At 45.8% G+C, this 15,717-nt stretch overlaps 1 protein-coding gene across 1 annotated transcript in view; it reads left to right on the top strand.

Annotated features, from left to right (window-relative positions):
- Positions 1-15,717, top strand: part of LOXHD1 (lipoxygenase homology PLAT domains 1) — a 222,387-nt gene that overhangs the window by 14,941 nt on the left and 191,729 nt on the right. The window contains exons 3-4 of the mRNA XM_048504316.1: positions 2,816-2,896; positions 4,089-4,273. Of these exons, the coding sequence (XP_048360273.1) occupies positions 2,816-2,896; positions 4,089-4,273 (266 nt within the window). The remainder of the gene's footprint in view (positions 1-2,815; positions 2,897-4,088; positions 4,274-15,717) is intronic.

Here is a 15,717-nt window from a genome sequence, read left to right as displayed (position 1 = left end):
AATGGTCACGACGTGGTGGCGAACCTTTGGCACTCCAGATGTTATGGACTACAATTCCCATCAGCCCCTGCCAGCATGGCCAATTGGCTCCATAACATCTGGAGTGCCAAAGGTTCGCCACCACTGCGATAAGGCAAGCAAAAATCTCACAAAGTACCCTATATTGTTACTCACAGAAACGCTTGTCCATTTTCTAAACTGCTCGTCATGAGGAATAGCTGTTCTGGACGTTCCCAAACTATATTTGGTTTAATTCATATTTACAAAGTTGTATTGTCTATAACCCATGCTTTTTTCTGGGCTTCCTTTCCGTACTGGGGCAAAGCCAGTATCAGGTGCTTGGATGACCGTAGCAGAAACCCAAATGATGCTTTTCCTCTCTCTTTTTCAACTGATTTAATATTTCTTTTACTGATCAATCAGTGATTAAATGTCAATCGTTTTGCAGTTTGCCAGAATTTGAACAAAGGTGGCTTTCTGAAATACAGGACGAAATAGATGCAAGCTTATAGTTAACAAAATGGAAGAGCGGGGTGTTGTGTGGTTTACGGGCTGTATGGCTGTGTTCTAGTAGCATTTTCTCCTGACGTTTTGCCTGCATCTGTGGCTGGCATCTTCACAGGAAAAAATCATGCCAGAACACGGCCACACAGCCCAGAAAGCACACAACACGCCAGCGATTCTGGCCACGAAAGCCTTCGACAGCACAAAATGGAAGAGGCCACTGATTTGAGCACTGGACCATTTCCATCCAGGATTTTTTCTTGGGTGGAAGACCTCACTTCCATTATTTTATTCTTTCTTTCTTTCTTTCTTTCTTTCTTTCTTTCTTTCTTTCTTTCTTTCTTTCTTTCTTTCTTTCTTTCTTTCTTTCTTTCTTTCTTTCTTTCTTTCTTTCTTTCTTTCTTTCTTTTTTCTTTCTTTCTTTCTTTCTTTCTTTCGACCTCTCTCTCTCTCTCTCTCTCTCATCCATCCATCCATCCATCCATCCATCCATCCATCCATCCATCCATCCATCCATCCATCCATCCATCCATCCATCCATCCATCCATCCATCCATCCATCCATCCATCCATCTCCTCCTCCTCCTCCTCCTCCTCCTCCTCCTCCTCCTCATCATCATCATCATCATCATCATCATCATCATCATCATCATCATCACTGAGCCCAGCCTTGGTCAAGAAGGGAGGGATATACATTTAATAAAATAATAGTAATAATGCCTCTTTTTTGCTGGCTATCTAACCAGTGCCCTGCTGGATCAGATTAAGGGTCTGTCTACTCCACTGTTCCATTTCTCGCAGGGGTTGTCCAAATGCCTCTAGCAAGCCCACAAAGACCAAAGAACAGCTGCCCCCTCAGTAGCTGAGGTTCAGGGCTACTTTGCCTGGCTATGGGCAACATTTCATCAAGCCATCAAGACTAATAGCTGTTGACAAGACCTGCCTGAATTTGTCTGCCCCCCTTTTAAAGCCCCTGAAGCAAGTGGCTGTCACTTTATCTAGTGGCGGTCAGTTCCCTAAGTTATTTATGTCTTGCGGGAAGAAGTGCTTCTGGGACGTACTGCCCACTATCTGCATCAGTTTCTCACTATCAGCTTTCTCCACTCCAAGCGTAACTTTATAAACCTCCGTCACGTTCCTAATGCCCTGAACGCACCCAGATTCTGCATATGAGAAGGCACAGCATGTCGTGTGTTGTATGGACATGCACTTCTTGTATGTGTATGAGAGTTTTTGTATGTCTAGCAGCCATGTGAGCTTTCTGCACTGCACCCTTTAATGGTTCCTCTTTTTCTCAAGTTTCTGCTTTGTCTTCTCCTCAGGGTTCCTTGCTTTGTACCTATTCTGGGATCAGATTCTTGTGTTTGATCTGCTGCCGGCCCTGCTCAATCCTTTCAGCTGCCATGCCTTTAGGTTCTGTTATTTCATCTCTTACAGCCTGTTTATTTTGCCAACACATCTCTTTCTGCCTGAGGTGCTAACTATAGCCAAGGTTAACTACACCCAAGAAGAGACTTCCGGTACCCATTCCACACTTCCTGTTTTGTCCATTTTGTCTGACTTGGAGCATTCATGAACATTCTAAGACTGCGTTCCTCAGTGTGGGTGCTGTGGTACCCATGAGTCTATTTCCTTGTGCCCACTTCTTTCTGCTGCAAAGCATAACTTCCCTAAAGCAAAAAGCTTGTCCTGGCGTTCTCCCACCTAACTGGAGATGCTTCAGAAAACATAGGAAGCATCACTTTTGGATCTTCAGAAACCATTATGACACTGCTGTCTCTATCGTAAAGCAATGCTTGGCTTGGAACCTCCTGGCATTTTGTGTTTTGTCACAATCAACATGGGAGCTACTGTGCCCCGCCCATGGCAGCCATTTTGGAGTGACAGGCCAGCCATTTTGGAATGACACCCATGGCAGCCATTTTGGAGTGAAACCCACAGCAGCCATTTTGGAATGACATCCGTGGCAGCCATTTTGGAATGACATGCATGGCAGCCATTTTGGAGTGACATCCACTAATTATTCACACAATTGCAAAGTGCCCACAGGCACAACAAGGGTAGGGACCTCTCCTGCCCTTTTATGACACTGCGCCTGAGTTTTAATCCTCCCCGTACAATACAATTCCGGTGACGGCTTCTTTACCTGCAAGTCCCTGCTATGCTATCCTGTTCAGACCTACCTCAGTCTAAACCTGTTGATTTCAATGCGTTTAGACTGGAGTAACTCTGCATAAGATTGCACTGAGTAGGATAGATTTGTTTGCATGAATCAATCCTAACTTTTTTTTTTGGTATGTGTATATTTCAGGAGCGAGAGTGCATTTGAGAGGAGCAAAACAGATGTTTTTCGAGTCAGAACCAACAACGTTGGAACAATAAGGAAGATAAGGTATCATAATAAAATGAATGTCATCCTCTTGGTGAACTCCCTGGAGATACAGTCCTAGACCAGTGGTTCCCAACGTAAGGGTGTGTGTGGAAAAATTACGTAATGGGTTCGCTAATATGGGGGGACAGTTTTAGGGGAAATGGGTTGCCAAGGGATATGAAAGTTAAAAAAAAGGTTGGAAATAAGTACAGCAGCGGGTAGGCAATCTCACACAGCTACTAAGTGCAATTCTTCTGGTGGATGTTCGTACAGATAATGGATATACCAAATTTCTGATTAGTTACCCATGAAGTAGACTACTACTACTACTACTACTACTACTACTACTACTACATTTCTCAAGCCTTTACAATTGCAATATACCTTAAACCACAGTTAGATCATTTCTTCCGGTCATATATCCTCGGACTGGAATGGACCCATTGCAGATTACAAGACTCCCGAGATATAAAGCATGCTTTTACTACTACTACTACTACTACTACTACTACTACTACTACTACTACTACTACTACTACTACTACTACTACTACTACTACTACTACTACTACTACTCGTTGTTGTCATTGTTGTTGTCGTTGTAGTAGTAGTAGTAGTAGTAGTAAAATCATGCTTTATATCTCAGGAGTCTTGTAATCTGCAATGGGTCCGTTCCAGTCCGAGGATATATGACCGGAAGAAATTATCTAACTGTAGTTTAAGGTACATTGCAATTGTAAGGGCTTGAGAAATGAATCAAATTATTTACTTTGTTTTTTACTTTTTTACTTTCCTGCAAGGCATAGGCTAACCTGGTCTCGTCAGATTTCAGAAGATAAGCAGGGTCAACCATGGTTAGTATTGGGATGGGAGACCACCAAGGGAGTTCAATTCCATTACACAGAGGCAGGAAATGGCAGACAACCTTTGAAAGTCTATTGCCCACTGGGGTTACCAGAAGTCAGCTGTGTCTTGATAGCAATTCCCACTGCTGCCACCAAGAGAGCAAACCTTTGCAGGTCTTCACCGAATCCTACTCAGGTCTAATTCCATGGGCTTGCTCAAGATTGTGCTGCAACCAAACTCCAAGTTGCAAACAAATAAAAACACGATACGAACAGTCAGTAAACCAAATGAAAACGGCCCAGCCGGATCTCTCCGAAACATTCGTCCTGCGTAAGACTCTGATTCCCCTCCCGACTTGCTTTTCCAGAATCGAGCACGACAACACGAGCATGAACCCCAGCTGGTTTTTGGACCGGGTGATCGTCACCGACATGAACAGGCCACACCTCCGCTTTTATTTCCCGTGCAACAATTGGCTCAGCAAAGATGACGGCGACGGGCTGAACGTGAGAGATCTGCTTGGCACCCTTAATCCAATGGACGTTCCTAAAGGTATTGTGCTGGATGACTCTTGCCAGGCTTGATTCGGATATAGGCTCGGCTCTGAGACGCCCGAAGCCTCCGGTTAGCTTTCCTATATCTGGTTGCTAATCTCCTGGCAAGAAGTGCACCCAACAACGCTTTTTGGTTCGTTGTGGGTCAAGAATGCGAGCAATTACATTCTTGAGGGTCCTGCATCCCTTTTATCTTCTGTTTCTGTCTTTTCACGCCGGCTGCTTGTAAAAGGATGATGATAATACCCCCCATTAATTCTGTGCAGACAATGTGGGAGAGGAATTATATGAGTCATTACATGCGTTAACAAATGTCTTACTAGACGTGAGCGGGATCAACGGGCACGGAACATCTTCTAAGAAGCTGATAATTAGTTTAGATTCCTATCCATAGAGGCTTTGAGAATCGTCTCTAACTGCCCTGCTTGAATGGGCGCTATTTAATTATAAGCTCAAACAAATTTCAAAATCAATACAAATATGTCTTCTAAAATTATAGGAATAATATAATATAGGAATATAGCATATCATATCATATAATATAGGAATATATATAATAGGAATTATAGGAATAATATGATATAGGAATATATCATATCATATCATATAATATAGGAATATATATGAATACATATATTATAATTTTACATAAATTGCAAAAATATGTCCCATTTTTGAACTCTATCATCTTGCTTCTTGTCACAAGAAAAAAATAGCAAAGATAACAATCATGAGTTTCTCATACAAATTATGATTTGCTGGTCCCCATCTGTTATACCAAATCATTGAACTATATTTTCACTTCTTTCTTTGGCTAGAAACTCTCACAACATTTCTTCTATCTGAAACCTACCAAATAACATACTATATTCGTGGTGGCGAACCTTTGGCACTCCAGATGTTATGGACTACAGTTCCCATCAGCCCTGCCAGCATGGCCAATTGGCCATGCTGGCAGGGGCTGATGGGAATTGTAGTCCATAACATCTGGAGTGCCAAAGGTTCACCACCACTGTACTATATTGTTATCAGTTATACTGTTTCTAAACTGCTAGAGTCCATGTTATTTTGCATCTTCTTTGTTCTTTTGTCCCTCTTCAAAGCTGCCCTGTTCTCAGTTTCTTGATTTGCCATTTTACATTGCTGAATATGGAGCGGCAAAATTGGTGAAATCTCCCCCCCCTTCGACCTTCAGTGCACCTTTTGTGCAGAAAAATGGATTGAGGGGGGCAGCAAGAGCCCCCTCAGAATTGTACCCTGGTGAGAGTATTGAGAATTCCCTATCAGAATTCTGTCCCCTTTCTTGGAAATACAGCTGCCAGAGTTCCTTGGTGAAAACAGATGGCTATGATATCAGCATGATTGATGGCTGTGATATCAGCATCAGTGTTAGGTCTTGGATCTTAGACCAATAAATGGACTCTGGATTCCTGATCAATAGTGTTTATTAAAGGCAGCAAATAACTAGCTAGAGAAAGCCAGTTCTAGAGAATCTGACTTTCCTAAGGTATTATATCTCCATTCAAAACCCCCCCGCCCACATTTCCAGCAAAAGTGTGAAAAGAGTTGTTTAGGAGGCCTAGGCGCCGCAAGGATGCAAGAGAGAAAGATATGCCACCTGCTAAGCCTCCCCCCTGCACTTCAAGGGACATCCTATTATCCAAGGCCAGGAGGCTTCCCAGGATCATTTGCCTACTTATCTACAATCAGTGTGAAGCTATAGACAACGAGGAAGGTGCAGGGAGGAAGAGAAGAGCCCTTTCTACATATCAGTCAGCGTACATATGAATCAGAGCATATGTCAAACAGAATACCAATCACAGCTGAGTGTTTCGGGCATGCGTACAGCTGGCCAATCAAAAAACGCCACCTTCGTCCCTCCATTCCTGTGGCAGTTTTTTTAATAACGTGTGTGGGGATAGACGGAACATGGCTGTAGAACAGTAGCCAATCGGAACGGAGCGGCGAAGAGGCACAGGATGATCCCGCCCTCCAAGCTGGGATCAAGCTGGTTGCAGTGGGGAACAACAATGGCTTCGACCTAGGTTAGTACCCTTCTCAGGGAACTGGGTCGAACCTATTTTACTCGTGTGCAAACTGCGAACTGGGTCAAACCTATTTTACTTTGTTGCTGAACTGCAGCCCCTTCCCATGTTTCCATGGGGTAGATCTGTCATTAGCTTAATGGTGTTTACTTGAATCCTACGCATCCTGCCAGCCGTCTTTGCGTCCCCTCCAGCTGACACCAGCAGGGTCACCCTCCGGAGCTCATAGGTAATTTGAGCAAAAGTGTGACCCTTGTGTCAAGAGGGTGAAAACGGAGCCTGAAATGTGTAGGTGAGCAGTTCAGCTCTGGCAGCTGAAAAGTTGACTCAGGAAACTGAACTTGGTTTACCTTCTCTTTGATGAGACAGATTTCGAACTGGTGGATTCACGTTGGAGGTAAAGAAGAACAACAAGAAGAAGAGTTTGGATTTATATCCCCCCTTTCTCTCCTGCAGGAGACTCAAAGGGGCTTACAATCTCCTTGCCCTTCCCCCCTCACAACAAACACCCTGTGAGGTGGGTGGGGCTGAGAGAGCTCTGAGAAGCTGTGACTAGCCCAAGGTCACCCAGCTGGCGTGTGTGGGAGTGCGCAGGCTAATCTGAATTCCCCAGATAAGCCTTCACAGCTCAGGCGGCAGAGCTGGGAATCAAACCCGGTTCCTCCAGATTAGATACACGAGCTCTTAACCTCCTACGCCACTGCTGCTCCTTTTAAGGTTTAAAACGTGGGGGGGAATGCGATGTTAAACAGGAGAAAAGACTATAGCAGATAAGCAGGAGGTGGGGATAAAACAGAAACAGTTTCTGACTTTCTATTATTGTCCTGAAGTTGATAGGCATTTGCAAGTTCCCCACCGAACACTGTTCGGTTTCTCGGGAGGACGACATTGCATTTGACGGGGCTGAGTTCATTGGCCTTTTGTTCTCCTGTCGATTTCACAGGCTGCCACATGCGCCGTGGCTGTTCGGCTGGTTGTGCCACGGTGGATTCTTATTTACCTAAGTGCTGTCGTGTAGTGTCGGTTTTAACTTTCATTGTAGGTATTAATTACAAGGAAAGGGATATTGTTCTGCCTCCTGCTATTTCCTTTCCCCTAATAAATTCTTAACTCTGAGTCACTTAACTTTGAATAGCTGCAAATGACAAAGGCCCTTTTGTCAAGAGCCTATTCAGCTAATAGAGAGTTTCCCCCCACCGAATTCAGCAGGCACATGGATCTCGGCTACAACAGCAAGAGGCAAAATGTATTCCATCCATCACTATAAAGTTGTGGGTTCAGTGACTAGTTTAGATGGGTCTAGAAATGGGTGCTTCGGAGGATGGGCTATTCCCCACTGAGATCACTCCCTTTCCCAAACCACACTTTTTGGGCTCCACCCCCCAAATCTCCAAGAACTCCCCAACCTGAAATTGTCAACCCTACCCCCAAATCCACCTGAGGGAAGACTGGAAACTGTGTCATAGGTTGTGATAAATTATGAATTACCAGGAAGCTAGAGGAAGCGGATCAGGGCCCTGCCAGTCCCATCTGGCTATGAACATATCATTCTACCCAAACATGTAGGTAACTTTTATCCAAGAAGGCAACCTCCAAACTTATTTCATAGCCTCATCTGTAAATATTGGTTCTAACTAGTTAATCAACTCCAGTATCTGTTAATTCACCTGATCTATCTACCTATCTACCTACCTGTCTGTATTCCCTGCCCTTTACCTAGGTCTCAGGTGAAAACCATACAAAACCTCACAATAAAACCCCATCCTAGAAACCCTAAAGCAATCAACAATCTCGAGCATCCACCCACAAAATAGGACGGGTGTATGGGCACTTTGGGGTCACCTTCACAGTGGGGAGAGTCAGCCAAAGGTCTGGGTGAAGTGGACAGTCTTCACTAGGTGATGAAACTCCAGGAGAGTAAGCACCTGGTGAACCTCTGGAGGGAGGGCATTTCACAGTGTGAGGGCCACTGCAGAGAAGGCCCTATGGGCTGCCCCCACCCCCTCACCTCTGAAGGGGCAGGACAGCCAGACAGGCCTTCCCCTCCTTTCTCAGTGGCTGGGCGGAAATACACGGGTGGATGCACTCTCTCAGGCACCCAAGACTGAATTTGTATAGGACTCCTCAGAATAGGGGTGATGCAATCCTGGCGCGAAGCCAGCGGTATCTAAAATGGTGTCTCCTATTGTAATTCACTCCTGGCATCCATTTTGTGACTGGCCTCCCATGGCAGCCATTTTGTGGCGGCATTACTACACACTCTCGAAATTAAAAAAAGAAAAGAAAGCTCAACAAGGTAGATGACCCCCTGGATTAAACTAGTTAAGAAGAAGAAGAAGAGAAGAGAAGAAGAGTTTGGATTGTTATCCCCCCTTTCTCTCCTGCAGGAGACTCAAAGGGGCTTACAATCTCCTTGCCCTTCCCCCCTCACAACAAACACCCTGTGAGGTAGGTGGGGCTGAGAGAGCTCCGAGAAGCTGTGACTAGCCCAAGGTCACCCAGCTGGCATGTGTGGGAGTGCACAGGCTAATCTGAATCCCCCAGATAAGCCTCCACAGCTCAGGCGGCAAAGCTGGGAATCAAACCCAGTTCCTCCAGATTAGATACATGAGCTCTTAACCTCCTAAGGCACTGCTGCTCCTAAGTTAAAAGCGTGCTGTTGTTGCGAGCGCAACATGTTTATAAACCTGGCCGTCGCTGCTTGGCTGTTACAAACGGGCTTGGAATGGCAGGAACTGCCGCAGCTGACTTCTTGGCTGCCGAGAAGGTGGTTAAAGCGGAGGCACAATGGGTGCGAAATGATTTTGATAACAGTTTGTGTCACTCTGCAGACAAGGCTGCTCATTCGAAACGGTGACTGTCGCTTGTTAATGGCCCGAAGCGGCGACTGTCTTCTGTTGCCCTAATTATCGCAGGTGCTTTCTTTGGATCGCGTTGAAATTCGCCCAGTGTTATCAATAATAAATATGATTACAAAGAAGTCTGATTAGGTCCCTAAATTGGGAAAGAATGCCGTGCCGAGAGAGTTTTCTTCTCTGTCAGAGTGTAGATGACATAGCTTCTTCCACAGGAATAGGGGGATTTCACACAGCAGAAACAAAATGTGTTTAGTAGGTTTAAGAACCTGTTTTGGGCAAGAAGTCCACACAGCTCTCTTCCCCAAAATATTCTTCTTCAAAATATGTCTTCTTCAAAACATATTTCTTTCAACCAGGGCTCTTCAAAAATGGCTAAGCTAGCAATCTTTCCCCCCCAACCCAGGTTGAAAACGTTTCCTGCTTGCTGAGCGAACAAAAGCAGGCAGGAAACTCTTTATTTCTCCTGCCCAAACCTCTTGCTTTCATTTTCGCCACTCGTTCCCACCCTTTTGGGTATGGTAGCAGAGATTCTTTGAAGGTTTCCCTTTAAGGTTTCCTCTGTTTGTAGCTGTCTGCACGCAATTTCCATGTAAGAAGTAGATGAATAAAGTTTGTTTTGCCTAGCAATCTGGCGCACGTGTCGTTTTTAATTCTTTTTTTGTTTTGAGGGGGATGTCTGTGAAGCTACTGGGACAAGATCAGAGAGGCTGCAATATGCACATATCTGTTTCATTATAGCATCACAGATAGCCCCTCAAAACAAAAGAAAAAAGAAAAACAACATGCATGCGGGAACGCTAGGCAAAACAAACTTTATTCATCTACTTTTCACACAGAAATCACGTGTTGATGAGCTGCAAGCAGAGGAAACCTCCGTGGAAAACCTTCGCCAGATAGCAGAGGCACGGAGAATCTCTGCAGCAGCACACAAAAGGGTAGGTGCAACTGTGAAATGACAAGAGCTCTGTGCAGCAGGTTGGGAAAAAAGATCGCTTTGGCTGGCAACACTTCTGATCTCCGCACGGTGGAAACACAAAATGCCAAAACCGATCTTTTCGAAACGTCTGCAGAACCTTTCATTTCTGCTGTGTAGAAATCACCATAGAGAGTACAATGGTGAAACAAAACAATTAAATAACACAAAACTTTTCTCCAGATAAGGAGTGAAGTTTCCACACCTTTTATGTCTACTACACCTTTTGTATTATGCTTTAAGATACTGTCTGTGTCGGTGTAAAGTGCCCTCAAGCAACAGCTGATTTATATGGTGACCCCATAGGGCTGTGGTGGCGAACCTTTTGCACTCCAGATGTTATGGACTACAATTGGCCATGCTAGCAGGGGGTGATGGGAATTGTAGTCCATAACATCTGGAGTGCCAAAGGTTCGCCACCACTGCGGGTTTTCAAGGCAGGAGATCTTCTTCTTCTTCTTCTTCTTCTTCTTCTTCTTCTTCTTCTTCTTCTTCTTCTTCTTCTTCTTCTTCTTCTTCTTCTTCTTCTTCTTCTTCTTCTTCTTCTTCTTCTTCTTCTTCTTCTTCTTCTTCTTCTTCAATAAGGAGAATAGTGAGGGTGTCTCTGGGGGCACAACAGCATCTATAGCTGAAGTTGGACCCCCCTGTCTTCACCCCCGAGCTTTCCTTTCTGGGAACCATAGTCCTGGATGATTCACTCCAAGCTGACAGCATCCTCAGCATTCTTATTAAACTACAATTCCCAAGATCCTTTAAGAACGTTCGTATACATTTTTAATTTAGAAATGCTTGAATTGTGATCAGTGGAGTCAGCGTTATGCCTCCTGCAGCTGACAGAGCCGACATACGGTTTGCTGAGTGACACAATAATTGCTTCCCCTGCGCCCCCCCCTTTGGTTTCCAATAGACATTTTCTATGGAATGCTGGAAGGATTCCCTCCCTCCCCCACGGGCATTGGGAGGATCAGTCCCCTCCGTCTGTTTGAATTTCAATTCGTCGCTTGTTCCTCACAGTGTTTGCCAAGGAGCTGGTGCGGATCTGAAAACTAGGAGCCTGTCCAGATCTAATTAGGCTTTGCTTCCTGCCAGAATCAGCCCATGCTACCACTAATAGTTTTGTAGAGTGAAGAAGGGCCAGAGAAATGCCCACGCAGCTCTTCCCGAGAGCCAGCGTGGCGTAGTGGTTGAGAGCAGGTGGATTCTAATCTGGAAAACTGGGTTTGATGCCCTGCTCTTCCACCTGAGCACTGGATCTCTTATCTGTTGAACTGGGTTTGCTTGCTCACTCCTTCACATGAAGCCTGCTGGTTGACCTTGGGCTAGTCTCAGTTCTCTCAGAACTCTCTCAGCCCCACCTACCACATAAGGTGTCTGTTGCAGGGAGAGGAAGGGAAAGGAGTTTCCAAGCCCCTTTGAGACACCTTACAGGAGAGGAAAGTGGGGTATAAATCCAAACTCTTCTTCTTTTACACAGATTTATTGGATAGGTTTCTCTCTCTCACAATACTAGAACCAGGGGGCATTCATTGAAAATGCTGGGGGGAAGAAGTAGGACCAATAAAAGGGAACACTTCTTCAAACAACATGTGATTGGTGTTTGGAATATGCTGCCACAGGAGGTGGTGATGGCCACTAACCTGGATAGCTTTAAAAAGGGCTTGGACAGATTTGTGGAGGAGAAGTCCATCTATGGCTTCCAATCTTGATCCTCCTTGATCTCTGATTGCAAATGCCTTAGCAGACCAGGTGCTCGGGAGCAGCAGCAGCAGAAGGCCATTGCTTTCCCATCCCGCATGTGAGCTCCCAAAGGCACCTGGTGGGCCGCTGCGAGTAGCAGAGTGCTGGACTAGATGGACTCTGATCCAGCAGGCTAGTTCTCATGTTCTTATGTTCTTATGTTGCCAGGGGGTATCGGCAGGCAACACAGTGGTGGGTCTTACCAGGTGCAAATTGAGGCCTGGTGCTTAATGCTGTCAGCATGTTGACATCATTTCCAGAAGACCCAGCCCCCACCAGCTTGCTGAACAATGCAGGGGGAGGGGGTCCAATGTGAGGGTAACCCCACTCCCAGTAGGAGTTGGACAACCCTAGGCCTTTCCCCAGTGCAGTATTCTGAATCTCATACAAGTGAAAAGGTTCCCTTCCATTATAGATATCTAGCATCACAGCCACCGGGTTGGCCAGGGTTAACAGTTCCAGGTTGGGAATTGCCTGGAGATTTGGGGGCAGAGTTTGGGGAAGGCATTGTTTGGACAGGGAAGGACTTCTGTGGGATATAATGCCATAGAGCATAGGTGTCAAACTCGCGGCCCTCCAGATGTTCTGGACTACAGTTCCCATCACCCCCTGCCAGCATTATGCTGGCAGGGGATGATGGGAACTGTAGTCCCTAACATCTGGAGGGCTGCGAGTTTGACACCTGTGCCGTAGAGTCCACCTACCTCACAGGGTGTTTGTTGGAGGGGGGAAGGGCAAGGAGATTGTAAGCCCCTTTGAGTCTCCTGCAGGAGAGAAAGGGGGGATATAAATCCAAACTCCTCTCCTTCTCCTTCTCCTTCTCCTTCTCCTCCTCCTTCTCCTTTTCCTCCTCCTTCTCCTCCTCCTTCTCCTTCTCCTCCTCCTCCTCGTTCTTGTTCTTCTTGTTCTTCCTGTTGTTCTTGTTCTTGTTCTTGTTCTTGTTCTTCTTGTTCTTCTTGTTCTTCTTGTTCTTCTTGTTCTTGTTCTTCTTGTTCTTGTTGTTCTTGTTCTTGTTCTTGTTCTTGTTGTTCTTGTTCTTGTTCTTGTTCTTGTTCTTGTTCTTGTTCTTCTTCTTCTTCTTCTTCTTCTTCTTCTTCTTCTTCTTCTTCTTCTTCTTCTTCTTCTTCTTCTTCTTCTTCTTCTTCTTCTTCTTCAGCAGCCATTTCTTCAGGTGATGTGTTGCCCAGATATCAGATGTAGTAGAGTGAAGCCTCCAGCCAGAACCTGGAGTCTGGCAGCTCTACTCTAGTCTGGAGATAAGTTGCAATTGTAGGAGATTTCCAGACCCTCCCTGGAGATTGGCAACCCCAAGTGGAATGGTTATGCTGGATGTAACATGTGGAATGTTTTGTAAAAGGCTTTCCCCAGCCGGAATCACTGGGGTGTTGTGGGGTGTTCCGGGCTGTACGGCCATGTTCCAGTAGCATTTTCTCCTGACGTTCTTCCTGCATCTGTGGCTGGCATCTTCAGAGGATCATCTGAAGATGCCAGCCACAGATGCAGGAAGAACGTCAGGAGAAAATGCTACTGGAACACGGCCGTACAGCCCGGAACACCCCGTGTGGAATGTTCCCAAGTGGAATGTTCATGCTGGATGTAACACTGGTTGCCAATCTCCAGGGAGTTGGTTGCCAATCTCCAAGGGTTGGTTGCCAATCTCCAGGGAGGGTCTGGAGATCTCCTACAATTGCAACTCATCTCCAGGCTAGAGCCAGAGTTGCCTCAACCAAAGGACTGGTGGGACATCTTCATCTTGCAGACCCGGTGACTAAGATCCCATTCGGACCTGGTATCAGCTGACACCAGGCTGGAGCCAAGGCCGAAAAGGCCCCGATTAGCCAGATATCTTATTGTCTATGTCTTCAGTTTGCTTAGCAATGTTACAGATAGCCCCACCTCCTGCCCTTGATCGCAGCAGCTGATTCCCTCCCCCCCCCAATTTGATCCTTTTTGAGAACCGTCTTAAGTAAGACCATTGAGAAGCAAGTTCTCATTTTAGTCAATGGGACTTACTCCCAGGAAAGTGTTCTTAAGAAGAAGTTTGGATTTATATCCCCCCCCCGCCATTCTCTCCTGGCTGGTGTTCCAGTTCAGCGCACCTGCTCTTAACCGCTATGCCACTGCTGTTCTCGTTTTATTCAATGGGACTTACTCCCAGGAAAGTATTCTTAAGCTGACACTGTTGGATTCTTTGCATAATAAGCAATCACATGGCACCTATTTTTGATTGCTCAGTCATCTTGCCTCCCCTCCATTAGTAAATTCTCGTTTTTATTCAGCGCTATGTTTCAGACGTTCAATTTTGGAAAGAATACCTGCAGTGGCTACTCAAACCACTTCTAGCCAGCAGGGGGCGCAGATGTACTACTTTTTAAAAATCCCTCTAAAAAGGATTTATTTCAAATGCCCCTGACATGCAAACGTTTTCCAATTCATGGACCATACCCAGAATCTCATCCGCCTTTGAACAATTGAGGATTAAGATTGTCTTAAAATAGGCTGAAAATAGTTTTTATTTTGCTTTTATACGTTTTTCACTGAGAATGCACAGCCTGCGTTAGCTGGAATGGTAACTGATGTTACGTCCCTATCCAGTGGTAGGATCCAAAAATTTTAGTAACAGGTTCCCATGGTGGTGGGATTCAAACTGTGGCGTAGCGCCCACCGGGGGTGTGGCCAGGCATTCCTGGGGCGGGGCATTCCTGGGCGGGGCTGTGGCAAGGATGCAGCCGCTGCGCCGGTCCTTGGGCGGGAAACGAATGCACGCAGGCGCAGGCTGCCACGCACGCCGGTGCACCTCCTGCTAGACTGCTTCAAGTTCTGCACGCTACTGCTGAGGAGCGGAGGAAGGGCGTAACTAAGGCAAAAATCACGTGGCCAAATCACCAATTAGTCACCCCCTCTCGGCACACACAAATAATTAGTAACCTACTCTCGGGAACCTGTGAGAACCTGCTGGATCCCTCTCCCGATATGTCCTCCAAAGAGCTCTACACTCTGCCAATAACAGTTTGCTGGTGGTCCCTGGGTCAAAAGAGCCCCTTTGGGATGGGGCGGTATATTAAGTTAAACAACCAAACAACCAAACAACCAAACAACCAAACCACCAAACCACCACCACCACCACCACCACCACCACCACCAACAACAACAATAATAATAATAACAACAATAACAATAATAATGGGTCTGTCTGTCCTCAGCTAGAGCCAGGACCTTTTCAGGCTGCTGGAATGCCCTAGCAAATGAGGCTAACTTCTGACAGGACTTGTCCCGATTCCACAGAGCCTGCCAGGCGGCTATTCTGCCAGGCTTAGAGGTGAGGGCAGCAATGAAGATGTTGGGATGTTGTGGGGTTTCCAGGCTGCATGGCCGTGTTCCAGTCGCATTTTCTCCTGATGTTTCGCCTGCATCGGCGGTTGGTATCTTCAGAGGTGAAACATCAGGAGAAAATGCAACTGGAACACGGCCATGCAGCCCGGAACACCCCACAACACCCCCATGATTCCGGCCGTGAAAGCCTTCGACAATACAATGAAGATGTTATGCACATCTTAGCTGGCCTTTTCCCTCCCAACCCCCTTCTTTCTTCCTTTAATAAATTGAGAGAATGGTGTGTTGCTCCAGTCTTGGTTCTGTTCTAACACCACATGATATATAGTTTTAGGCCTTTTCCGCACATGCAGAATAATGCATTTTCAATCCACTTTCAGTGTACTTTGCAGCTGGATTTTACTGTGCGGAACAACAAAATCCACTTGCAAACAATTGTGAAAGTGGATTGAAAGTGCATTATTCTGCACGTGCGGAAGGGGCCTTGCACAGATTA

This window comes from Sphaerodactylus townsendi, linkage group LG07 (assembly GCF_021028975.2).
Source record: "Sphaerodactylus townsendi isolate TG3544 linkage group LG07, MPM_Stown_v2.3, whole genome shotgun sequence".
NCBI lineage: Eukaryota > Metazoa > Chordata > Lepidosauria > Squamata > Sphaerodactylidae > Sphaerodactylus > Sphaerodactylus townsendi.
The sequence above is the reverse complement of the archived record's forward strand: the minus strand, read 5'-3'. Positions and strand labels throughout refer to the sequence as shown.